The sequence below is a fragment of the Aquarana catesbeiana genome, linkage group LG05 (assembly GCF_042186555.1).
Source record: "Aquarana catesbeiana isolate 2022-GZ linkage group LG05, ASM4218655v1, whole genome shotgun sequence".
Taxonomy (NCBI): Eukaryota; Metazoa; Chordata; class Amphibia; order Anura; family Ranidae; genus Aquarana; species Aquarana catesbeiana.
In genome coordinates, this window is record NC_133328.1 from 532798613 (window position 1) to 532824883 (window position 26271).

Here is a 26271-nt window from a genome sequence, read left to right on the forward strand (position 1 = left end):
CTCCACCATCCAGAGTGGAGACACCTTATCACAGAAGATGTATTACTGGCTGGATCACCAGGTGAAAATAATTTTTAAAAAAAATAAAAAGCCTAAAAACAGAAAAAATGATGGCAGCCACCGTATTTAATAAATACTAAACTGCAATAGATAACATTTTTGTTTTAGGGTATAATTTCAGTTTTTAAAATCCTTCTTGTTGCATCTTTGGTGCAGTTTGTGGAAAAGCACATCTTCCATAGGGATCAATGGTAATGCATCAAAACATATTAGTGCATCTTAAACACTTTAGATTGAAATGCAATGTTATGAAAAATGCATAGATGTGAATGCAGTCTAATATTAAGCTATGGTCTCATTGCATGAGTGGCAGATACAACCTACTTACATCCAATTTACTACATGAAGCTGCTGTGTCTTTACTACACTCAAAGACATTGCAACTCTGCATTAATGAAGTCCATTGCGTCATGTAGAAGGAATAGAGCCCTTGGGAACTAAGCAATAACTTGGGGTCTGGGCCAGCCTGTCCTTGTCATGTAAGCTGGATCATTTGTTTAAATGCATCTGGCCTACAGCCTACTTTTATATAAATTGATGCAGATCTAAGATGACCCCTATGAAAGTCAGAGCATTGTGCTTTATAAGCAAGGCTTCACACTAGGAGGTGGCTGAGCAAAATCACATTGACTGGCAGCCCACAGGCCAAAAAACAATAAGTAGTCATCTTAAAGTCACCTCTACCAACATAATCAATGTATAAAATAAATAGAATATTGTACTACCTAATTATTAAATATTTACTGTAAGTTGAGCAGCTTTAGTGGAAATCATTGATCTAGTGGTAGATCAATTGTGATTGGGTTGCACTATGCACTTAATACAGTTGTGATTGGATTGTACTATGCATTTAATACAGTTGTGATTGGGTTGTACTATGTACTTAATACAGTTGTGATTGGGTTGCACTATGCATTTAATACAGTTGTGATTGGTTTATACTATGTAGGTAATACAGTTGTGATTGGGTTGTGCTATGTACTTAATACAGTTGTGATTGGGTTGTACTATGTACTTATACAGTTGTGATTGGGTTGTACTATGCATTTAATACCGTTGTGATTGGGTTGTACTATACATTTAATACAGTTGTGATTGGGTTGTACTATGCATTTAATACAGTTGTGATTGGTTTATACTATGTACTTAATACAGTTGTGATTGGGTTGCACTATGCATTTAATACAGTTGTGATTGGTTTATACTATGTAGGTAATACAGTTGTGATTGGGTTGTACTATGTACTTATACAGTTGTGATTGGGTTATATTATGCACTTAATACTCTGTACTGTATATTCTTACAAACATGAATCACTTCTCTCTAATCATAGAAAGAGCGCTTTGCCATTTATGATGAGTACTGCAGCAACCATGAAAAGGCACAGAAACTACTTTTGGAATTGAACAAGATCAGAACAGTAAGAACACTTTTATTGGTAAGGAATCATGAGTGTTTACTTTTTTTTTCTGAATAATATAGCGCTTGTATACCTTAATGATTAATTAGCATTTTGTTGTAAATATCGGTGAATTGAGATACATCTTTTATATTTGCACTTTTATTTCAAGTAGATGTTAACCTTAACTGTATGACATTTAGTTTCTCAATGCACTGTGTATTAGTAATTTTTTTTAAATTTTGTAAAATATTGTTTTTACCTTTTTTCGACCTGTACGTAACCGAGTGACCCCGCCCCCTCTGACGCTATGGGGAAGTCATAGGGATGTCCCCGTGCATCAGAGGGGGGTGGGGTCACCCAGCTACATCACCGTGTGGCCCCCCCTCAGTTATAAAAGAGCTGTCACCTGAGAGGATGGTCATTACGGCGGGTGCCTCCCATGGAGACGGGTCGGTCGCGTTTTTTTTTTTCTTTTTTGGTCTGTCGGCGGAGCAAGAGAAGAAGAAGAAGACTTCGTGGGACAGTTTTATTTTTTTATTTTTCAATAAAGGACTTGTCACCAAGCTGTGTCATGTCATTTTTACCATTTTCACAATTTTTTTGTGAAATGGTAGGGGTACATTTGTACCATTTCACACAGGGGGGGAGGCTGAGATCTGGGGGTTCCCTTGTTAAAGGGGGCTTCCAGATTCCATTAGCCCCTCCCCCCGCAGACCCCCACAACCACCGGGCAAGGGTTGTGGGGATGAGGCCCTTGTCCCCATCAACATGGGGACACGGTGCTTTGGCTACCCCAAAGCACCTTCCCCATGTTGAGGGCATGTTGCCTGGTACGGTTCAGGAGGGGGGGCGCTCTTTCGTCCCCCCCTCTTTTCCTGCAGCCTGCCAGGTTGCGTGCCCAGATAAGGGTCTGGTATGGATTCTTGGGGGGACCCCCACGCCGTTTTTTTTTTAATTGTGGCACGGGGTTCCCCTTAAAATCTCTGGTATGGATTTTGAGGGGGACCCCCACGCCATTTTTTTTTTTAAATTTTGGTTCGGGGTTCCCCTTAATATTCATACCAGACCCAAAGGTAATGGACTGTGGGGGAATCCCATGCCGTTTTTTTCAATGACATTTATGTGTATTGTGGACCGACAATTCATTATAGCCGCGAGTACTTTTAAATGACTTTTTTTCCTTTATAAATGTCATTTTGTGCAGGGACTGTTGTAAACATGGGAACCATGTGCCTCTTTACAGGCATACTATAGACACCCCCAGATATGAAATTTAAAGGAATATTTCACTTTTATTGTTTCACTTTAAGCATTATTATAATCACTGCTCCTGAAAAAACGGCCATTTTTAAAACTTTTTTTTTCATTGATACATGTCCCCTGGGGCAGGACCCGGGTCCCCAAACACTTTCTATGACAATAACTTGCATATAAGCCTTTAAAATTAGCACTTTTGAATCTTAATGTTCGTGTCCTATAGACTTTAACTGTGTTCGCATGTTCGAACAAATTTTTTGCCTGTTCGCATGTTCTGCTGCGAACCGAACCGGGGGGGGGTGTTTGGCTTATCGCTAATACACATGTTCAGTGCAGCGTTACAGGCCTGAGCAACTGCACAGTTCCCTGAGCTCCTTGTCCCTACCATTAGGAGTATTCTGTGTCTGACTTCCTGTGCACTGACCCGGCTTGTCTACCGATTGTGCTTGTCTGCCACCCACCCTGACCTTGGCTTGTGTCTTGGATTTGCTTCTGTCTCCTGCAATTTGTACTCTGAACGCAAGTGGTCTCTGCAGTCTCAAGCTTGGCATACATGGTGGGCTGCGACCAGATACCACATTGCTCCAAGTCTATCCTCACCATTAGGGGCCCTGGTGAAGAAGCAGGCTGGGACTTAGATTTCATATGGAATCCCATGTTGGCAGTCTAGAGGGGCTCACTACCATTGAAACCTGACAGTTTTCAAGTTATTGCTTAGTTCTCCAGGGCTCCTCGGAGACACCACAGCCTCTTCTGGAAACACTGCAATGTTTGGTGCAGAGAGTTGACATGCCATGCTATACAGTGTCTACAGGAACTCTCCTTCTGATTGGATCAACTGCAGGTTGTGTCCACTTCCTCTCTCTCAATTCCTACCCCTGCTCTGGCTCCCATTGTCCCTCCTGTCTTGGACATTATCAGGCCTTCCAAGATGTTTTGAAAGCTGCTAGCCTGGTAAAGAAGCAGGCTGGGGCTTAGATTCCACGCCCTGGGGAACTCGGATTGGCAATCTACAAGGGCTCACTACCATTGAACACTGCCACTCACTGGAGCACCAGGTTGGGAAGGAGAAGGAACCAGTTGTCAGGCAGCTGGGTGGATCCTGCTATCAGCTGACTCAGAATCACAGAAGAATGAAAGTAAACGTAGTCCTCTGACCCAAAAGAGAAGTATTTCCAAAAAAGCTTTGGCCATACTTCTCTTTTAAATGTGCATCTTTTTATACAAATGATGGGCACTGCCTCCATCTCTAATGTTCTGCTTTACTATAAATGTCCGATTTTATAAGTATATATGTAAAATATTATTGCCTTCTTTTGTTGATTTTAGCAACACAAAATTCCTCAATTTTTTTCTCACTGAACTAAATAAGCAAAAGTTTCTTTCGTACCAGATATCCTCAGCTGTGACATTTCCTTCCTGTGATTTATATAGCATTGGTAAGAGAATATCTCTCTGCATATTTACTCAAAGGAAACATTTAAAGCCAAATGTAATGAACCACCATGACACTGGAGTAGAATAATAAAATGAATGGCATCAAGGGAGCAAGGTTATCATGTACCTGGGCCAGAAACAATTATTCAACCAAAGACTTCCTCCTCCTAAACAGCTATTTTGTAATTTAAAGCTACTAAACTAAGCTGTCAGGTAGTGAGGAAGTACATGCAGATAAAATGCATCAAAAACGTTTTATACTTCCAAAATATCATCATGATGGCCACCAACAATATTTTACCTGTCATCATTGTAAAGCAGACAGAACAATTAAAGGTTATGCTGATTGGCTGTTGTAGATTACTGAATGAGTCTGCTTAAAGCAGGGTGAGCAGAGACATCAGGTCATTCTTAAAAGAGAAGAATGTTTTTTTTTTTTTTGAGATTCATACTTACCTTGGTGGATGCAGCATCAGATCCATGCTGCAGCTGTCCCCCAACGTCTGCACTAAGAACCGAGTCACTGAACATCGCCAATGGGTCGGCTCTCACTCCTCCACGAGAGGAGAGATACTGACTGACAGCATCTCTCCTGCTCTGTTCCTCCACACTCATTGGAGCTCTGAGCTGTGGAAAGGCGGGAGCGGCTGCCTCAGCGGCTCGCTGAGACTGCCATCAGTCAAGGCAGCTGGCGGATCCAGACTTTGGAAGTCAGGATGATGCGCTGCCTCGACTGATGGCAGTGACGTCAGCGGAGAGCAGACTTCAGACCGCTCTCTGCTGAAAATGGGTAACAGGAGTGCCAAACGAATTACACTCCTGTGACCCTTAGGAGAAGCCTAGCCTAAAAATCTCAGGCTGGACTTCTCCTTTAAACCCTGTACACATGTATCAACAGTCAGATGACTTTCAGTCAGTGTGTACTGCTGTCTGTTCTAACGACCGGCTTCTGTTGAACGGTCATGCTGGAAAGCCAGCATTTGCTGCCAATAGTTACTGATCTGTGTATTCTGGCAGTGGGGGGAGTTCTTGCTGTCAGAGCACAATAGTTCAGTGAGAGAGATCCCTCCATCAACATCGCTGTCAGTATTTTTTCTGTACACTGTGGTTTCCTTAATAATAGCAAGATTTTAGAGCAATAGCAGTCATGCGGATCATCTTTATGGATCAAAAAAAGCTATACATATATATACCCAGCTTTAGGGTCCAATTTAGAAGATCAGCAAATGTGTACAGCCCTATCCAGATGTACAAACCAATGCAATGTTTTTAATTATGTTATATTTAAAGATTTATATAGCTCTTATGCCGCGTACACACGAGCGGACTTTTCGACCGGACTGGTCCGACAGACTTTCCGGCGGACTTTTGACGGACTTTTGACGGACTTCCGACTGACTTTTTAAAGAACGGACTTGCCTACACACTATCACACCAAGGTCCGACGGATTCGTACGTGATGATGTACACTGGACTAAAATAAGGAAGTTGATAGCCAGTAGCCAATAGCTGCCCTAGCGTCGGTTTTTGTCCGTCGGACTAGCATACAGACGAGCGGATTTCTGGGTCCGGCAGAGTTACAACGTAAAGATTTGAAGCATGTTCCAAATCTAAAGTCCGTCAGATTTTTGACTGGAAAAGTCCGCTGAAGGTCCGATAAAGCCCACACACGATCGGATTGTCTGCCGGACTCGGTCTGTCGGACCAGTCCGGTCGAAAAGTCCGCTCGCGTGTAGGCTGCATTAGACTTAAAACCATAAGTCTGACATTTTTGTATTCATTTTGGACAATGTAGGGTAGGGTTATAACCTCTGTCAGGGTTGTATTGCTGTCCATGGCCCCATTGGGGAGATTTTCCCTCTCTTTTATTCCTGCTGATCCAGTGATCTCCCAGCATCTCTAATTCTCTCATTTTCAACAGTAAAGCATATTTCAACCACTATATTGGGTTCCAATATATCCAAAATGGAAAGTAAATGAACAGAAGAGAAATACAAATCAAATCAATATTTGATGTGACCACCCCTTGCCTTCAAAGCAGCATCATTTCTTCTAGGTCCACACAGTGCACACAGTGTTTGAAGGAACTTGGCAGGTAGGTTGTTCCAAACATCATGGAGAACTAACCACAGATCTTCTGTGGATGTAGGATGCCTCCAATCCTTCTGTCTCTTCATATAACCCTAGACAGACTCGATGATGTTGAGATCAGGCCTCTGAACCATCACTTCAGGGACCCCTTGTTCTTCTTTATGCTAAAGATAGCTGTATGTGGCTGTATGTTTTGGATCATTGTCCTGCTGCATAAAAAACTTAGGGCCAATTACACACCTCCGTGATTGCATGGCATGATGAAAAAGTAAGCAACCATCTATCTTGTACAGCCATCTTCAACACACAAAATGTACACAGAAACTGTCAGGATCTCTTAGCAGCACAAACCAGGAGACAGGGATCTGAATTTGCACACTGCACAGCTAAGGAAGAAGAACTCTGAGTCTTATTGGAGGGAAGGGACACACTCCCCTTCTCCAACTACAGGAAAAAAACACAGGTTGTATGCTGGAACTCTTCTCATCAACTTTTTTTTCTTGGTGTCAGGAAAATCTGTCAGAAGGGACTCATGCAGAAAACAGAAGAACCAGGCAGCAGAGAGAAATCACACTCAGTGTTTTGGATAGAGACGAGTACACATGTTTTTCATGTCTGAGGTTTACAACTACTTTAACCCTAACAGCTGTAGTTCTGCCTTGGCTCCCCATGTGTTCTTCCTGGGGGTCCCTCCTTTTCTTGTGCTACATGGGGACAAAGCAGCTGGGAAGCCAGCCCTTCTTGCTTCCCTGGGACTTTTCTTTTCACTTTCTGTGGAAATGTCAATTTTCCTCCCTATTTCCTGCCTTGAAGACATGTCAGACACTTACAATTTGCCTTATGGATGAGGTCAGGACTGTCAAATGTGGCTGCCTGGCATGTATTCCCTTTTAAACTGACCCATCTTCTGCTCCTCCATAGGTCCCTCTGTGGGATTCTGTCCTTCTCTTCCACCTGGCTGGGTGGTTATTTTGCCTTTGTTCCAGGACTTCTGTCCTCAGGGAACTGTATTTTGACAGATGTCTATTAGAGCCTTTGTGCATCTCTACTTTGGCTACAAGGTGCTTCTGTTCTCGTCTGTTCAGGTACATTGACCCTTACTGTTCTTTTTATGGGCCTACTGCTGCAGTTTTGGCAGTTTTGTTGCCCGCTTCTAGATTAATTACTTGGGGACATCCCATGGTTTAGGAATTAATTCCTGTGCCCTGTACTGTACGTTTTAGATAATATGAATTTTGACATATAGTACCTGTAAATTTCATATCTTGGAATACAGAACATGACATGGGTCCCTTTCCTCTTCCTCTGTGATCTTACTGTTTGCTAAACAACTGGAGCCTCACAGAGTCAGTGGGATAATACTACTACACTGGGGGCAGTACCCAGTAAAGAGTCCAATCACCTGAAGTTCGCGGCATATTACCCATGGAATAAGAATCAACCCCTTTTTTCTTTTTTTTTTACTCCAAGATATGGAATTTAAAGGTATGCCAACATTTTTTTTTTTTTTACAAAAGTTGCAGTTTAGCGTAACAGCTACAGTTATACACATTAGTAAAATGTCTATTTTATATGAATTGTTAAGTCTATTAACTTTATGGTGAGAAACAGTGAGTGATTTTGAATATGGAAAAATGAATCCTTTTTTTCCTGTTTGTTAGTAAATTGTAGCGGTCTGAAGTTCAGCAAACCACGTATGGTACAAATCTGAACTCTCCTGTAAGCACACATTGCATACACCCACGGGAGAATATCAGAGCATGGAAAAAGTGAATGACATAGCCAGGATCTGCCTAAAACCTGGGTTTGTTTGTGTTTTTAGAATTGCATGGTACTTAGTGGAAGGAAGAACACAGATGTTCCTCTGGAAGGATATCTAGTTGCTCCAATACAGAGAATATGCAAGTACCCACTTCTTTTGAGAGTAAGTATGCCCTGGTTGCTAGGGGATCTTATTAGAAGGGTGAAGCATGCTACTCAGTTTATTTCAATGTCTTTCATACAATCAGCCTCCCTTTCCTTGCTCTCCCTTTAACAGGCCCGTTATTATGCAGAACAAACTTGGCACAATAAAGGCGACATCTAACAGTGATCATTGTGGAACAGTCTCATCAATACTGAGCACACCTCATATCCAGGATGTTTTTATATGTACTGTATATGCATTAAAAACATCCATTATTCATATATGTGTGTTGTAATAGGTTATTTAACGTGTTTTTAATATAAATGATATGCACCGTCAGGACAAAACATGCCTAGATGAGCATTATGGCTACCCCGGTACTTCCAAGGAAAATAAGCAAATGAAAGTGTTTCAAATAGAACTGTAAGATGCCATAAACTTCTTTTAGGTTCAGCCCTATTTTCACGATGCCCCAATTCACTGCAGCCAACCCCTTGTTTGCATTTGGCCTATGTTACTTTACTAAATAGGTATTTGTCTATCTTTCTGTAAATGACTATGGTGGGGTGAAACATGTTGCTATACTAGTGTCCTTACAGAGGAGCTTAAGTCCCCCCCCCCCAAAAAAAAAAAAAAAAAAATTAAAAGTCAGCAGCTACAAATACTGTAGCTGCTGACTTTAATATAAGGACATTTACCTGTCCAAGGATCCAGCACTGTCCTCAACCATGTCGATTCTTCAGTTGGCTTCAGGTTCAGGCACCGGCATCTTAACTAAGGGAAACCAGCAGTGAAGCCTTGTGGCTTCACAGCTGGCCTCCCACTGCGCATGTGTGAGATGAGCTGCTCTATGTGAAAGGTCCCGCAATCTTCTGGAACCTCTGATGTGTCCTAGAGGGCTGCAGGGGACGGAAAGGGGCCGAACTTCTGCTTGGATCACCGCCACGATCTGACCAGAGGTGGGAGTAGGTACCTGCCAAAACCAGGTACTTGGTCCCCCCCTCAAAAAAATTCCAATTGTTAAAAAGAAGGGTGGGGGGTTTGCAAACAAGTGAAACTTCCCCTTTTGGAGAAAGACTAAAGTTTGTGCTGGAGGTGGGATCTTGCTGGCAAAACTAAACTCTGACTATAAAGCTGGCCATATATTATACAATTGTCTTATTCAATTTTCTTTAGATTTACCTTCAACTATGTAGTACAAGGGCCTGCCTGATTGCATATCAATTGAAAGTGTTTAGGTTTGACCTCCTATTATATGGTTTTTGGTAAATCCAAAGGAAAATTGTACGAGAATATTGAATGATGTATGTCCACCCTTGTTGACAAAATGAAACTGTGCTGTGAAAACGAAACGCTGGCATGGGCATTACTACTAAATATTACTTATTTGAAATGTCCCACAATCAAGTCCCAAACTGTTGCATCAATTTAATATATGCATATATTTATCTAAATATTTTTTACACAGGAGTTACTGAAGAGGACCCCAAAGAGGCACAGCGACCATGCAAATGTGATGGAGGCACTACAAGCGATGAAGGCTGTGTGCTCCAATATTAATGAGGCCAAGAGAAGGATGGAGAAATTAGAAATGTTAGAGGAATGGCAGAGCCATATTGAGGGCTGGGAGGTGAGAGTCTATGAAAGCAGCCTTGTGTTCTCAAAGTTGAATATTAGTCAAAATTTGTTTTTTCGGCTACAGCTACAGTCACATTATTAATCTGTGATGAAGTATACCCCATGCTGTTTCATGTAGAAATCTTCTGTGCAGGGTGTCCGGTCCTCTTCTTGGTGTTGAACTTCTGGCGTTGTGTGGATTAATAGCTTCTGGTCTTTAGGTCAAACTGCATTCAAGATGGTCCGACAGTGACCTGCCTCCCCCCCACCCCCTCCATTCATTGAAAAAAGCCTGTGCATTGTTTACACTGAATGTAAAACAATCTCAGAATGGGGGGGTCAGATGAATGACAGGATTATTTCCCATATTTGGAGATTGTATTACATTCAGTGTAAATGCATGGTCTTTTCTGAATGGATGAGAAGGGAGGATGGAGAGGGTCTCTGTCTCTCTGACCATCTTGAGTACAGTTCAATAGAACCAAAGCTATCATCCCTCACCATAATGGAATGTGTGCCAGGAAGAGAACTAGGCACCCTGCAGAGAAATTTCAATACCATCTCTAACTCTATTCACCTTTATTACATAAGGGGGGGGTGAATTAGTAGTTTATAGAAGACAGCTTGGAAGGCAGATAAGAATGTTTTTACTTTTAGTTCAGTTCACAGGACAAAGACACTGCATGTCTAGAAAGATCAGCATGTATGACAATTCATTAAAGAAAGAGGTTTGGGACTTTGTATGAAACATACAGCTGGGGGGGTGACCATGATGCAAATTGCGTCTAACCAGTTCGTTATATAACTGTAATTACTAAACTGCAATACAATGCACATAAAGAGTATAATAGAATAAAAATGTATTCCATATATAATGAGTACAACCAAAACATCATAATAAAATAGCATAATAATCCATAATAATAATAATAACTTCATAAAAGTGCATGATTGTTACAACACATTGCAATAAAACAGAATAAAATTGATGGAATGATCCTGACTGTAAAAATGATAATGGTATCAACATAGCTTGACGCGTTTCGTGGATGACCTCCACTCATCAGGAGCAGATGCTTTATATATCTATAATTAATACGTTGTAAACATTAATAATCACTCTCAATGTAAAAGGGGAGGAAAAACAAAAGTATGGTCTGCTGCAATATCGCAGTCCCGATAAAAATCGCAGATTGTCGCCATTATTAGTAAAAAAAAAAAATAATAATGAAAATGCCATAAATCTATCCCCTATTTTGTAGACGCTATAACGTTTGCGCAAACCAATCAATATACACTTATTGCGGATTTTTTTTACCAAAAATATGTAGAAGAATACATATCGGCCTAAACTGGAAAAAATTGGTTTTTTTGAAAAAAATGTGGGATATTTATTATAGCAAAAAGTAAAAGATATTGTGTTTTTTTCAAAATTGTCGCTCTTTTGTTTATAGCACAAAAAATTAAAACTGCAGAGGTGAGCAGATACCACTAAAAGAAAGCTCTATTTGTGGGAAAAAAAGGACGTCAATTTTGTTTAGGTACAGCGTTGCATGACAGCGCAATTGTCAGTTAAGGGGACACCGTGCCATATCGCAAACAATGGCCTGGTCTGAAGTGGTTAAAAACAACACTTTATGCACTAAAAATTGTGAAAACCTACCGTTTAGGACAGCTATTTTTCCCTAGGGGAAACCTTATGGTTCCTTTAGAGGTTTCTAGGGGATCCTTAAGCAGGCATTCTAACCACCACTGTAAAGGGGGGGGGGTACTATTTGCACTTTTCACCAATGGAAAGGGTAATTCCCCAATGACTCCCAATAGACTATCCTTAGCAGGAGTTCCCTGGGACCTGAAATTGCTAAAGTTTTGCATTTATTTTGTTATTCTAATCTAATGTGGACCAATACTTTGCAGGGTGTCAGTATTATTTATATCAACCTCTGTGCTCAGAGACCTTACAAACTAATGTGCCCACTCAAACCCAGCACGCACAAAATGGACTAGTGTGAACCAAGCCTTAGGGACAGCCAAAGGGACAAGAAAATAGAGGAGAAAACAAGGGGTAAACTTTTATAACAATGTATCTTACATCTTAAAAGAAAATATTTACATAAGAAAGCACTTTACTGCAACTAAGTATTCTGGACAGCTAAGGAGTCCCACCTCCTATGCTGAGCTTAGCATTGATGACCTTCAGGCAGGTATTGCACTATCCAGTACTGTCCTGGCATGAGACTGAAGATGAATTGGGCATTACCACTAATAGGCTACATTCACACTGGTGATTTAGGCCGGTGCAAATTGTAATGGCAGGAATCTTCTGATTGGTGCTGTCGCCCAGAGCGCCTAGGTGCGGCCGTCAGCCCTGTTCACTATAATGACAGGTCACCGCCACCACAGCTATATGGGGCTCTCTGCAGCTCTCGCCAGTGCGAATGTAGCCTTATAGCCTTCCAGGCAACACCCAACATTGCTGTCTTTGCTCCTTTTGGAAAGATTACTTTCTGTGTGTACTGGTGATGGTGGTGGGAATTGAGGGCAAGTGGAGTGGCGGCAATAAAAAAAAATAAAGGTTTCAACCCTACCTCACTCAATCTAGAACAAAGGAAAGCTTTTGGCTGACATTTGGCATTAATAACTTTTTAAACTCGGTAAATCATTTTGTTGAGCAAAGAAAGGCAATCAGGTCATTTTTTGTACCCAAAGATTTTAGCGCATGACCAACAAATTAAATTGAAGGTAAACCCTATGAACCGTTGGTTTTACCCATGAGGCATGTGTATTTTCATAAATTTGCCTTAAAGCGTTTGTTACCCCAACACTTCATATTCCTGATTTGCCTGCTGTACCATGTACTTGTATGAGAAAGTATCCGGTTCTCTTTGTATTGCTTCCTTTATGTGAAATCCCTGGTGTTCCTGCCAGTCCCTCTGCTTTGCTATTAAAAACTAACAACACTAAGAAGAATAGCACACCGTTGTCAGTTCTCTAGCTGTGCTGGGAAGCTCAGTGTGCTGCTGCTTCTCCCCTTCCAGCTCTATGCAGAACAGAGGGAATGTGAACACTTATAGAAAAAAAGGAAAAAAGGTATTTATATATATATATATATATATATATATATATATATATATATATATATATATATATATGTTTTTTAATCTATTCAAAAATGTTTTGCTTTTCATTTCTATATTAAACTGAATGAGTTGTTTTACAAGGTGATTGTTTACAATACGTTTGGGTCGGTTCACACATGGGCAACACGACTTTAGCGCGACTTTGTACCGCGACTTCAACGCGGCTTCAGCGCGACTTTAGCGCGACTTCAGCACGACTTCGGCAAATTACGAGGCGACTTGAAGTCGCCTCCATGACAGGCGACTTCGACTGTGGCCAATCACCTCTCTGGGAGGGAGGGGGGAGGGAGGGGTTTTCTCTGCAAAGTCACTTGAGAGATCCGACTTGCAGGCGACTTACATTGAGTTGAATGGGTACAAGTCGCCTACAAGTCGGATAGAAGTAGTACAGGAACCTTTTCTGAAGTCGGAGCGACTTCAGTAGTGTCAATTAAGACGCTCCCATTGCCTACCATGATAATCTAAATGCAAAGCGACTTGGGGCGACTTGGGGCGACTTGAGGGCGTACAAGTCGGATCCCAAGTCGCCCCAGTGTGAACCGACCCTAACAAAGCAATCACAGAAACATCTCTGTATCAGCACAAATGAGATACACCATTGAACTCTTTGTCGTGTAACACATTTGGGTTTGTTGAATAAACATCTGGAATTCGGCTGATCTTTAGGAATAGGAACGAAGAAACAAAGAGATTTCCTAACAGAAGGAAACGTTTAACATGGAGGCATGGCTTTGCAAAAGATAGTTATTTTTAGAATTAGTGAAGATCAAAGCATGGCTTACATCCCCATTGCAAACGATATGATGTGGCTTTTTTATTAGTATGGACATCCTGGCAATAAACGATCATCTGTTGCAACATAACCCCCTTATTACTAGTTGGCCTACAAAACCAGACCTTTCATGATTTCTTTCCTTAAAGACAGTGGGCATGCTCTCCCATTCATTTCGTACCCTGCTTGAAACCTTTGGTTTCAGAACCAAGAATTAAAAACACCATAGCAAAAGTAGCAATATCCTTTTTCTCCAAAAATAATCAATACACATGCACTACCTAACGGTTTTTACTGTGTTTTCTGTAATGTCCTCTGTGAGCTCATGAACATCACCTTTTCCCTCTTACCTTTGTTTATTCAGAACAATCAGTGCACGTTAGTTTTGGTCATGTGCACTATTCTAATAGTCCATAGTTCCTAGTAAATCTCTCAAGAGAGGGGGGTTATGTTCCTATGTACAGAGGGACCATGGAGAACGAATGTAGCCACCCTCTAATAGGGAGCAGGGTCACAGCAGCATAAAAAGGAGTTTGGAGAGGAGGCTTGGAACAATGGAAGCTGTTTTTTTTTTATTGAGTTACAAATACTTGATTGTAATAAAACAAAAAAAAACAGAATTCATTGTTACTTTACCTACCTAATAAAACATGAGAATTAAATAAAAATGAGAATCTTTGTCTATAACATCCTGTTCAAAATTTCAACGTACCAATGGTACGTTTGTCCAGCTTCTCCCATTTTAAGAGCTTAAACTTATGGCTGTTCAGTCAAATTATAAACCGTTGCAGGGATATGGTTTTAGTGCTGGTACAGTAAATAGGAACGATATTAGAAGTATATACAGTGCCTCGAAAAAGTATTCATACCCCTTGACATTTTCCACATTTTGTCATGTTACATCAAAAACGTAAATGTAGTTTATTGGGATTTTATGTGATAGACCAACACAAAGTGGCACATAATTGTGAAGTGGAAGGAAAATTATAAATGGTTTTCAAAATTTTTTACAAATAAATATCTGAAAAGTGTGGCTTGCATTTGTATTCAGCCCCCTTTACTCTGATACCCCTAACTAAAATCTAGTGGAACCAATTGCCTTTAGAAGTCACCTAATTACTAAATAGAGTCCACCTGTGTGTAATTGAATCTAAGTATAAATACACCTGTTCTGTGAAGCCCTCAGAGATTTGTTAGAGAACCTTAGTGAACAAACAGCATCATGAAGGCCAAGGAACACACCAGACAGGCCAGGGATTAAGTTGTGGAGAAGTTTAAAGGAGGGTTAGGTTATAGAAATATATCCCAAGCTTTGAACCTCTCACGGAGCACTGTTCAATCCATCATCCGATAATGGAAAGCGTATGGCACAACTGCAAATCTACCAAGACATGGCCGTTCACCTAAACTGACAGGCCGGGCAAGGAGAGCATTAATCAGAGAGGCAGCCAAGAGGCCCATGGTAACTCTGGTGGAGCTGCAGAGATCCACAGCTCAGGTGGGAGAATCTGTCCACAGTACAACTATTAGTCATGCACTCCACAAATCTGACCTTTATGAAAGAGTGGCAAGAAGAAAGCCATTGTTGAAAAAAAGCCATAAGAAGTCCCGTTTTCAGTTGGCGAGAAGCCATGTGGGGGACACAGCAAACATCTGGAAGAAGGTGCCCTGGTCAGATGAGACCAAAATTAAACTTTTTGGCCTAAAAGCAAAACACTATCTGTGGCAGAAAACTAACACTGCACCTAACCCTGAACATACCATACCTACAGTGAAACATGGTGATGGCAGTATCATGTTGTGAGATGCTTTTTTTCAGCAGGGACAGGGAAGCTGGTCAGAGTTAAAGCGGAGTTCCACCCAAAAGTGGAACTTCTGCTCATCGGATTCCTCCCCCCCTCCGGTGTCACAGTTGGCACCTTTCAGGGGGAAGGGGGGTGCAGGTACCTGTCTAAGACAGGTATCTGCACCCACTTCTGGGAATAGACTCCCATGGGAGTCACGCCCCCTCCCGCACTCCCCCGCTGTCTCCTGGGAAAGACACAGGTCCCAGGAGATAGCGGGGACCATTGAGAAAGCGCAGCGCGACTCGCGCATGCGCAGTAGGGAATCGGGAAGTGAAGCCGCAATGCTTCACTTCCTGATTCCCTCACCGAGAATGGCCGCGGCAGCACCCGAGGATCGAGGGACGGTTCGGTCTCGGGTGCCGACATCGCTGGACCCTGGGACAGGTGAGTGACCTTATTTTAAAAGTCAGCAGCTGCAGTATTTGCAGCTGCTGACATCTAAAAATGTTTTTTTCGCGGGACTCCCACTTTAAAAGGAAGATGGATGATGCCAAATACAGGGCAACCTTAGAAGAAAATCTGTTAAAGTCTGCAAAGACTTGAGACTGGGGCATACGTTCACCTTCCAGAAGGACAACGACCCTAAACATACAGCCAGAGCTACAATGTAATGGTTTAGATCAAAGCATATTCATGTATTAGAATGGCCCAATCAAAGTCCAGTCCTGAATCCAATTGAGAATTTGTGGCAAGAATTGAAAATTGGTGTTCCCAGACGCTCACCATCCAATCTGATAAAGCTTTAGCTATTTTGCAAAGAAGAATGGGCAAAAATATCACTCTCTAAATACGCAAAGCTGGTAGAGACATACCCAAAAAGACTTGCAGCTGTAATTGAATTGAAAGGTGGTTCTGCAAAGTATTGACTCAGGGGGGTTGAATACAAACGCATGTCACACTTTTCCTTCCACTTCCCAATTATGTGCCACTTTGTGTTGGTCTATCACAGAAAATCCCAATAAAATACATTTACTAACATTTATAGGTAAAGTTGATTCAGGGTATATCCATTTGCCTCTTGGGGGATCAGGAAGGAATTTTTTCCCCTGCTGGAGCAAAATAATGTTTTCCCTATTATTGATTGAACTAGATGGACTTATGTCTTTTTTCAACCAGACTAACTATGTAACTTTATAGTAGGCCTTATCAAAGTTCTCATCAGTGGGCTCTCAGTTATTTTTATGAAATACTTGAATATTTATGATTTTGAAAAGGTAGTGTAGCCCCCTGTTCCTAAAAAGGGGGCTATAGTGTAAATTTAGTTTTTGGCTGAGCTGTAAACAGGTCAGATTTGATTGTATATTTGGTTCTGTTCTAAACTTGGCTGGGTTGTGCATTTCCCACAGTTGCCAGTAGGTGTCACTGGTACCACAGGACAGTGTGAGAATTACAACTAGGTTGAGCTGTAATGAATATTTTATTTCTAGAAACAGCCCAGTAGGAGGTTCCTGGCTGCTGTGCATTCTGGGAAGGGGTATTTATTGTACAGATGCCATGTGCTCTGGTCATTTCTTATCTCGGGGCCCTTCTGGCCTGAGGATGTATTGCTACCTATTCTGCAGTAGGCCCAGAAGCCTGTCTGGGGCCTACTAATCCTGAGGTGGTCCTTAGGCTGTCTTGCCTATGTGGAAGAAACCGAGCCAAGCTGAGGAGATCCAGGGGAGGATCCTTGCTAGAGAGAGCCAGGATGAAGGATGGTCTCTCAGAAGGGCCTAGTGACTCGTTTGGAGGACGCACCTATATCTAAACTACCCTTACCGTACCGCTGGGTCAGCTTAAAGGTTCTGGTACTGTCAAGCTGTTCTACAATTTAATCAAGGTAACTAGCTCCTGGCTGCTAAGTCTGTGGGAGGGACTTATCCAAGAGTGCTCCTGGCTGCTAAGTCTGAGAGAGACTTATCTGGGTATTCAAGATCTTCTAAAGAGAAAGCTGTTTGTCCTTTGGATTCAAGGAGTCTGTAAGCAATCTGCTAAAAAGGTATCTGAAACTTCCCCTAAACCTCTCTCCTACAATTTTCCTCAAGTTCTCATTAAAGCATTGAAAAATACCTGAAGTGATTGGCACCTAAATTCTGTTCAACTTCCCATTATAGCCATGGACTCAGTCTTGAGGTGAATGTAAGCCTGCTCCCTGTATCTGGAGGTGCCCTTTCTGCTCCCAGTAGACCCAGGGGTGCGCTACAGTAGATTGCTTTGCTATGTTATGTTATTTACTGCAGTCTGGAGGTACATCTGTATATTTTTTTAGGGGCCTTCTGTACTGTTGAGGGAGCTTTTTGACACACTTGGCAAGTTTTTGTGCAGAGTGTGAGTTTTTCTGTATGCAGGATATAGACATGCAATTTGATAAGAGTATTACTATCTGATGTTGTGGATTCCTGAACACTGAGGGGACATCTATGGTATAAATATATCTGTATGGCTGCAAGGCCTCTTTAGAGCAGGGGTCTCCAAACTTTCTAAACAAAGGGTCAGTTTATTGTCCTTCAGACTTTAGGGAGGCTAAACTATGGTTAGATCCTCGTTCTGTCTCTCTCATGAGTGATTGCGGGTCGCTGGTGGACATAGCGGCCGCCGGCCTCGCACATCAGCTCCGGTGCCGCATGCGGCCCCCTATACCTCTTAAAGCGGGCGACGTACACCTACGGCGGATTGTGCAGCCTTGCCGACTTGCCACCGGATAACGACAGTGGCTGGTGGGCAAGAGGTCAAAGTGGTGTTAAACCCAAAAGCAAACATTTATTATACTGCAGCTTATCAATGCCTAGATGTAATGGCTGCATTACTTTAAGGCTTTCTTTCCTTTATTTTCAACTGGTGACCTGACCGGTAAGTCAAGCTCTTGTGCAAATACAGTATATCAGTTACAGAACAAGCTTTTGTGCAAATACAGTATATTAGTTAAGAGTGTTGAGACAAACCATTTACCACTGAAAGGGGTGCTTTCAATGATCATCTTTTATTTATTCATGTAAAACCTTTATCCCAAAAGGAAAGAAACTGATTCTGTAGCTGCAGTGTGAGCTAGGGTTTGGATTCAGTTTGTTACTGTAACTAAATATGCTAGTCCATCTAGCACTCCCCATCCAATGCTGCTGTCTGCTTTGCCCCTGTGCTCCTTTCTCCAGAGTGTGGGTACTTTAATACAGGAGGTGTGTTACTGGCTAGATCATAAGGTGAAAACAGAGAGGAAAAAGTCTAAAAAAGAAAACAAATGCTGCCACCACATCTATGATTGGTAAGCTGCAATATTTTACATTTTTGGTATTGGGTTTAATACCTCTGTAGCTGCAGGTAATGTGGATCATTAATTATTTAGCATTGTTAAGTTCACAACCCAAGCACTGAAGTTGTTAAAAGCAAAACTCCAGTTCAAAAATAATACAATGCTTGCATTTAAAAAATACTGCAATTCCTGCCTAGCACTAACTATTCTTAAAAATATCTACTTCTTTCTCCTGCTACCTATCCTGCCTAACCTGGGTAAAAAAGATCTGTATACTTACCTAGTTTTAGTCCGCTCTGATCCAGTCACATGATCCCTTGTGAGGGAGCCCCAACGGGTTATGGGATGGGTGACACCACAGCTCCCAGAATTCCCCGCCATTGTTGAGTGATCCCCCCTCTCCCCTGCAGCTGCCGCTCACTGACACAGGGGAGCAGGAGCTGTGGGATCCAAAACTTTCTTGGCATCAAACTGAAATATGGGATAGAGAGATGCTAATGCATGTGCAGTTCATTGGGTTACATCACTTACTGAACACTTTATTATTGGAATTAATGGTTAAAATATTACATTTTGTAAACCAGATAAAAACTGAGGCCTTCCATCACACTTGCTTTAATATCTTTCGTTACCACCTTTTTAAGCTATTATGCACCCATTTATTGAATATCTTTGACATATTTCAGATGGTTTAGGTTAGTATATTCGATAATTCCAAGATTTTTTTTTTCAGTAGAAGCAATTATACTAGATGATTTCATTTATCACATTATATTTTCAAAAGATTAATGTTTTTTCTTACTATCTGAGTATGTTTCTTATATTTGCTTTATTATATTTTAGCCATTTTCTTCATATCTTTTGTCGCTGTTATCTTTCAAATTAACCATATTTTGTGCATGCAAATTGATAAGAGAAAACACATAGACATTGAAAAGAGTGTACATCTTTGTTTTCTTACTTATTTCTCCCTGTTTTGGTACTGATTAAAAAAACATTTCTTTTTATCTTGTACAAGGTCATTTACATATTTGGTGTAATGGATATATTTCATACTTTTGTTTGCTTTGTTAGGGATCCAGCGTAACGGACACATGCAGTGAGATGTTAATGCATGGTGTCCTTCAGAAGATTTCATCTGGGAATATCCAAGAGCGGATCTTCTTCCTCTTTGATAACCTTCTAGTATATTGCAAAAGAAAACATCGGTAAGAGTCAGAGAATTAATTTTATACTGTAGGTCAATGGAATTGATATAATGTATGCACTGGTATGAATGTGTTTTTATTTTTACTTGACTTGTTTTTATTTCATTATATGTAGTTGTATATGCAGGCAACTATGTCTGTACAGAATATACTGTACATACTGTAAATACATCAAGTCAACCCAAAATGGGAAATATACCAGTTACAGCAGTGACTGGTATATTTCTTGCGCCAGGTGAACTTGATGTGTTTTCATATATTAGGAAAGAGGCAGGTCACAAGTGCTGAGACAATGGCAGAACTCAGTCCCTAACACATGTACGAACCAAAAGAAAATATTTTGTTCATTGGACTTTTAAGAAATGTGCCAAATAAAGTAGATATTTGTATGTTAAAAAATATACAATTTATTCCATATAAAGATTAAAATTGAACAAAGTAGACACTACATGTGTCATAAAAACAAGCACAGTATACACATATTACTGAAAGTAAAGTAACATATATACAAAATTGGAGAAACAATAGAATTGGTGCACTTTCAAACTGTAGTCTCTACACGTTTCGTGGAGCAGCACCCACTTCATCAGGAATCAGCCATAATATGTTTGTATATATTGTATTTGTGGGAAAACCATGTCATGAACAAAAAAGTATATATATAGTAAGGTAAACTTACAAATAAAAATAATAAATAATAATACAAGATACCGTAATTGGAACACAATTCATCTACATGATGAACATACTTACAAAAATCAATGTACAAAGGGCACCATCAGCAGAATAGTTGTATCAAAGATCACAGCAGAATGGGAGTGACTCCAACGGGGTAAACTCTGTCCAGGAGATGAAAGAGGAGCAAACCCGGGGGACAGGGAGCACAAAAGCGGCCCAACAAAAAGAAAAAGCCTAAAAGTGCAAATAGAAGTGAGGTGAAATGAGGATGAAGGACAAAGGAGTTTTTGTACATGTTGATTCCAGTGTCGGGACAAGATCATGCAGTGTCCAGAGAGCAAAGATTGCTAACTGTGCCTCTCCATGGGTGGAGTAAGAGGTGGGACTAATAGCAGAGCACGCAGCATGCTGTGCAAAAAAGTAACTAATGTATGAGTTTAATAGTGGTGTACATTCTGTTCTGCAGTACTGTCCCGCGGTAAAATAAGGGGCTAATATTGAAAAAAGAAAAAAAGACCCAGTACCAATGTGAGGGAAAACATTTCCTGCATTGGTGGTGTCGCTAAAGGGAAAAAAATGCCCCTACGCCCTGGGTGTCAATAGAAAGAAAAAAATGCTATTTGTCAGTGGGATGAAGTAGGGGTGTAGGGCTAGGGCTGTGGGGTGTATTTAACTAATGGGCCCTGTGTGACCCTAATGCCTAGTACACACGATCAGAAAATCCGACTAAAAATATCACTTTCGAAGCAAGCGTACAATAATCTGAACGTTAGTACACAGCTTTCGAGAGCCGATCACGACAGTTCATGCGAAATTATCCGAAGGGACAAACACGAAAATTTTTCTCGTACAATATCAGAACGAATGATTTTCATTTTAACAAGTACAGTAGTTGTCCAAAAAAAAATCCGAAGATGCTTAGAAATAATAAAATACAATACATCACATTACGTCACTTTGGAAGTTGTATTCTGTTGTACGAGAATTTTAGTAACCTTTTGGTTTTCGATATAAGACTAGCATCCAAAAAAAAAAAAACAAAAGATCATTTGTCTAATATTCTCAGTGTGTGTACGAGGCTTTAGGGAGGCAGGGTAGCTGAAGGGCGTTGAAGGCAGTATGGTGGCTCTGAGAGGGAAGCTCTTGGACTGAGTTGCTTTCCCCACTCTCTGTGTATCTTGCAGTGCAGACCTCCTTCTCATAGTGATTCCCACCCCCAGGGAACAAAGCTTCTACTTCTTCCCCTCTCTGATCATGTGATATGTCACATGACAAATGTACACAAAGAAGGGCAGCCTGCCTTTATTTTCCGGTAAGTGCCTGTACTGAGAAGAAGGTCTGTACTAAGCGAGTGCCCTGTTTGCGTGCTCTTTTCTGCTCAGAGTAGGCTGAGATTGGAGGGACGATAGAGCAGTTTTTGCACTTCACTCCATTTTTCAGCTGTTCGTTGACAAGAATGACAACAGCATCACTGCTGGGGCTGCTGATATCACAACTAAGATGGCGGCGCCCAGCAGCAGTCTCAGGGCTTTTGAATATCAATATAAGGGAGGCCTTTATAGGTGAATAACATGCCTAAAATATGGTCAATCAACAGGGCCTGTTTATTGTGACCCTTTTAGGTAAAATAAAGGGGTTGATTTACCAAAGGCAAATAGACTGTGAACTTTGCAAAGTGCAGTTGCCCTCTGCAAGTGCAGTTGCTCCAGAGCTTAGTAAATTAATTAAGGCTTCACTTTGCAAAGAATATCCAATCACGTGCAAGGAAAATTTAAAAAAATGATTGGACGATGGAAGTCACCAGAGCTTTTGCCGTTTGTTAAGTTCTGGAGCAACTGCACTTGAAGAGTCTATTTGCCTTTAGTAAATCAACCTCAAAATGTCTACACTCTATCCCTTTGAGAGGAAACTGTCACCCCTCCTGGGGCGCATGCTGCCAAATGCTGCGCATTATAAAGGAATCTTCCTTTGAAGTCTGTTGAGATCCTGACACTACCGGGAGTGTCGATCCTCTGTGTTCCTTATTGCACTCTTTGGTTTTTATCCCACTGTCCCCTACAACATTACGTGACACAGTAGTGACATGGAGGTCAGTAGGAGGAACCATTAAAGTGGTTGTAAGCCATTTACAACCACTTTAACCTACAGGTAAGCCTAGATTAAGGCTTACCTGTAAGCGCTTGAAATATCTCCCAGACCTGCACGGTCTAGGAGATATTTGCAAATCTTTTGCCCATGCGCCAGAGTTAGAAAGGGCACACTGTGCCGTTTCTAGCTCGGGTCATGCCGTTAAAGGCAGCTCTCGTGCGCATGCGCGGGAGTGAACTCATTTAACGTCACGCAACTCCGGCCAGTCACAGAGCTGGAGTTCGCGGCCCCCGGAAGGAAGAGGGGTGAAGAATGGATGCTCGCTACTAGCGAGGAAAACGAGGACATCGCGGGCTTTTCCTGCAGGTAAGTGTCACATAATGGGCTATTATGCTTTACCTTTGCAGGGAAACAAAGAGGAAGTAACACCCATCAGAGTTTACTTCCTCTTTAAGTGCTGCAGAGAACTTAGGCGATCAACACTCCTGGAAGTGTAAGCTTTCCTGCAGATTTCAGAGGAAGATTTCTGTGCAAATGAGACTTGTTTAGCAGCACGGGCAACAGGAGAGGTGGTCATAGACAGACACAAGGTGGTTTATGTCAGTCTGCAGTCTGCCACCCAGCTTTTTTTTTTTGGTGTGTATTGTCTCTTTATGAATGCCTGTCCCTGGTGTGCATTGTCTAAAAAAAGTAATGTCTGTTCTGCATATTTAAGATGAGGACCCTGTTTAGACTGCACGTGTCTTTTGGTTGTTTTCTTCATTTTGTTAAAAGCTATAGCTCCAAATATAGTGGTTTTCTGACCATGCGATGCTTGAGGATGTCTTGTGGAAGTCTCTTAAAATTTTGTAAATTGTTTGCATTTGTGCATTTGGCCCTCCACTTCTCTTTAGATAAATAATCTCTTACATTCCTGTATTTCCTCTGGGAAATGGGATATTGATGGTCAGAGAACTTGCTGACAGCAGTGTTCAAACAATATCAAACATGAAGTCCCCTCTATGGTTATAAATACAATCCACACTGACAAGTTGCTGAACTGTAGTATAGAAGTAAGCATGTCCCAAAAATACTGTTCAACACACAAAGGTATAAATAAAATAACAACTTAACATCATTGATAGTTCTTCCAAATAGCATGAAAAGAAAAAGCAGTATATAGTACATAATAAATCAACTTACACTTTAAATTGGACCTTGCACTAAAAAAGCTAATTAATTCAGGCTTCCCTAATAAAGTTAAAGAAAAAAAATGAATTGAATTATACAAAAATTATTAGTTAAACCCACAAATGCTTTTTTTACCACTATTATTCCTTATATTTGCTTTTGAAATTTGCAATTTAGAAATTGGTTGAAAGGTTTAGCACTGGGAAACACTTTTTGTAAGATAAAAAAGTGCATTCTATATACAACTACATTGATCAGGCCAAAATGAGGGACAAATGAGGAGGAAAGCGGGACAGAGGGAATCAGGGACAGTCCCTCGAAATCAGGGACAGTTGGGAGCTATGCCCACATGTAATGAGATGATGGCCCAGTACACTTTGTCTCATGAAATTTAAACACCTGGCATTCCCCTGGATCTTGCCAGAAGGATGGTGATGTCACCCTCTGCACTGTAGAAGGAGAAGCTATTGTGCGTAAATTTACAAACTTTTTTCCTACATGATTTTTTTTACTTTACTGCCATGTTTGGTCATGGTAGGAATAACCAGATCTTAATTTGTAGTGCAAGGTGCTAGTGATCCTGCCGGTAACACATTACCTGTCCTCACCCGATCTCATTTCGGATTTGGCATCTTTGGCCATCTTAGTTGGCTGGCCTAGGATCCCAGCACAAGTCATTGTACATTCTAAAAGTGTTTGCAAGCAGAATGTATGTCTCCTCTGGAGTCAAAAACCTTCCTGCGCGCAGTTTTTTTTTCTTAGCTAAAGTGCCGTTTTAAAACTGGACAAAAAGATTTAACATTTTTGTAGAATTGTAAGTGTACTCTCTGCATTACCTTGACAATCTTTATGTTCTCGGTAAACTCACCACACCCAATTTAATGTGATATGACTTACAGCAGGGGCACCCAACCTGCGGCCCCGCACAGATATGAATGAGGCGCAACACAAAATTGTAAGCTTACTTTAAAGTGTTGATTTTTTTAGAATTTTTTGTAAAAATGCGTTTACACTTAGCGAACACATGCGGCCAAAGAAAAAATGGACTGCATCTTGTTACTAGACTTATAGTCCCAAAGAGAAATATCTCACTCTTCACAATCATGTCTTATTCATGTCATCAGTTTTCGGCAGCACCTATATTTGTGAGCAACTATTTTCACAGATGAAGCACGCAAAGGGCTAAATTAGATCTAAAATATCTGATGAGCACCTTGAGAATTCATTGAGAATTGCTACTATATCCATCGAACCAAATATTGATACATTAGTTTGTCAAAAACAGTGTCAAATATTGCACTCGTTTTATGCTGCTATCTTTAACTTTATATAAAAAAAAAGTTTTATTACTTAGATAGGTACATTATCTATATCAGTGATTGTGTTAACTTGTGATCTGCCCAACTTTTTCTGTTCATCATTGTAGTTAGTGTATTTTATGTGTGGCCCAAGACAATTCCTCTTCTTCCAATGTGGCCCAGGATGCTCAAAAGGTTGGACACCCCTGGCTTAAAGTGCTGACTGCAATACATATATATATATATATATATATATATATATATATATATATATATGTTGCAGTTTGCAAGTTGTTTACCGGGGTTATAGTTGAGGCTATCAGCCATAACCCCAGTATTTTTTCTTTTGAGGTGGCAGCTGGCTTTCTCATGAAAGCGCTTTGAGTGGCTCATGAGCTGCTGGAAGCAGAAGCAGTGGGAGGAGACATCCCCCTCCCGCCGCTCGCCGGCGTACCTGAGAATTAATCTAACAGCTGGCTGGTCGCAGAGGCAATAAAAGACTAGATCATCTTTGATCGCTTCTATGGCCCTAGAGGACCAGAGCAACATAACAACGTCACTTCTGGTCCAGGGTGGAAGTAAACATTTTTTTAAAGCAAAAGATCAGTTTTACTATATTTTTTAAAATATTTTGCTTTTAAAGGTAAAGGAGAGATTTGGGGTCTTTTTGACCCCAGATCTCGCCATAAAGAGGACCTGTCATCCTTATTTCTATTACAAGGGGTGTTTTATTCTATTTATTTTATTTATTATTATTATTTAACACATCTCCAAGACGACCACTGCCTTGCTAAAGAAGCTGAGGGTAAAGGTGATGGACTCGCCAAACATGTCTCCAGACCTAAACCCTATTGAGCATCTGTGGGACATCCTCAAACGGAAGGTGGAGGAGCGCAAGGTCTCTAACATCCACCAGCTCCTTGCTCTCTCCTTCTTATAGCTCCGTGATATCATCATAGAGGAGTGGAAGAGGACTCCAGTGGCAATCTGTGAAGCACTGGTGAACTCCATGCACAAGAGAGTTAAGGCAGTGCTAGAAAATAATGGTGGCAACACAAAATATTGACACTTTGG

At 41.0% G+C, this 26271-nt stretch overlaps 1 protein-coding gene across 1 annotated transcript in view; it reads left to right on the top strand.

The window, feature by feature from the left end:
• The window catches only part of PREX2 (phosphatidylinositol-3,4,5-trisphosphate dependent Rac exchange factor 2), a 422278-nt gene that overhangs the window by 107049 nt on the left and 288958 nt on the right, over positions 1-26271 (top strand). Inside the window, exons 4-7 of the mRNA XM_073631775.1 lie at positions 1394-1498; positions 8070-8171; positions 9622-9783; positions 19830-19963. Coding sequence (XP_073487876.1) covers positions 1394-1498; positions 8070-8171; positions 9622-9783; positions 19830-19963 — 503 coding nt within the window. The remainder of the gene's footprint in view (positions 1-1393; positions 1499-8069; positions 8172-9621; positions 9784-19829; positions 19964-26271) is intronic.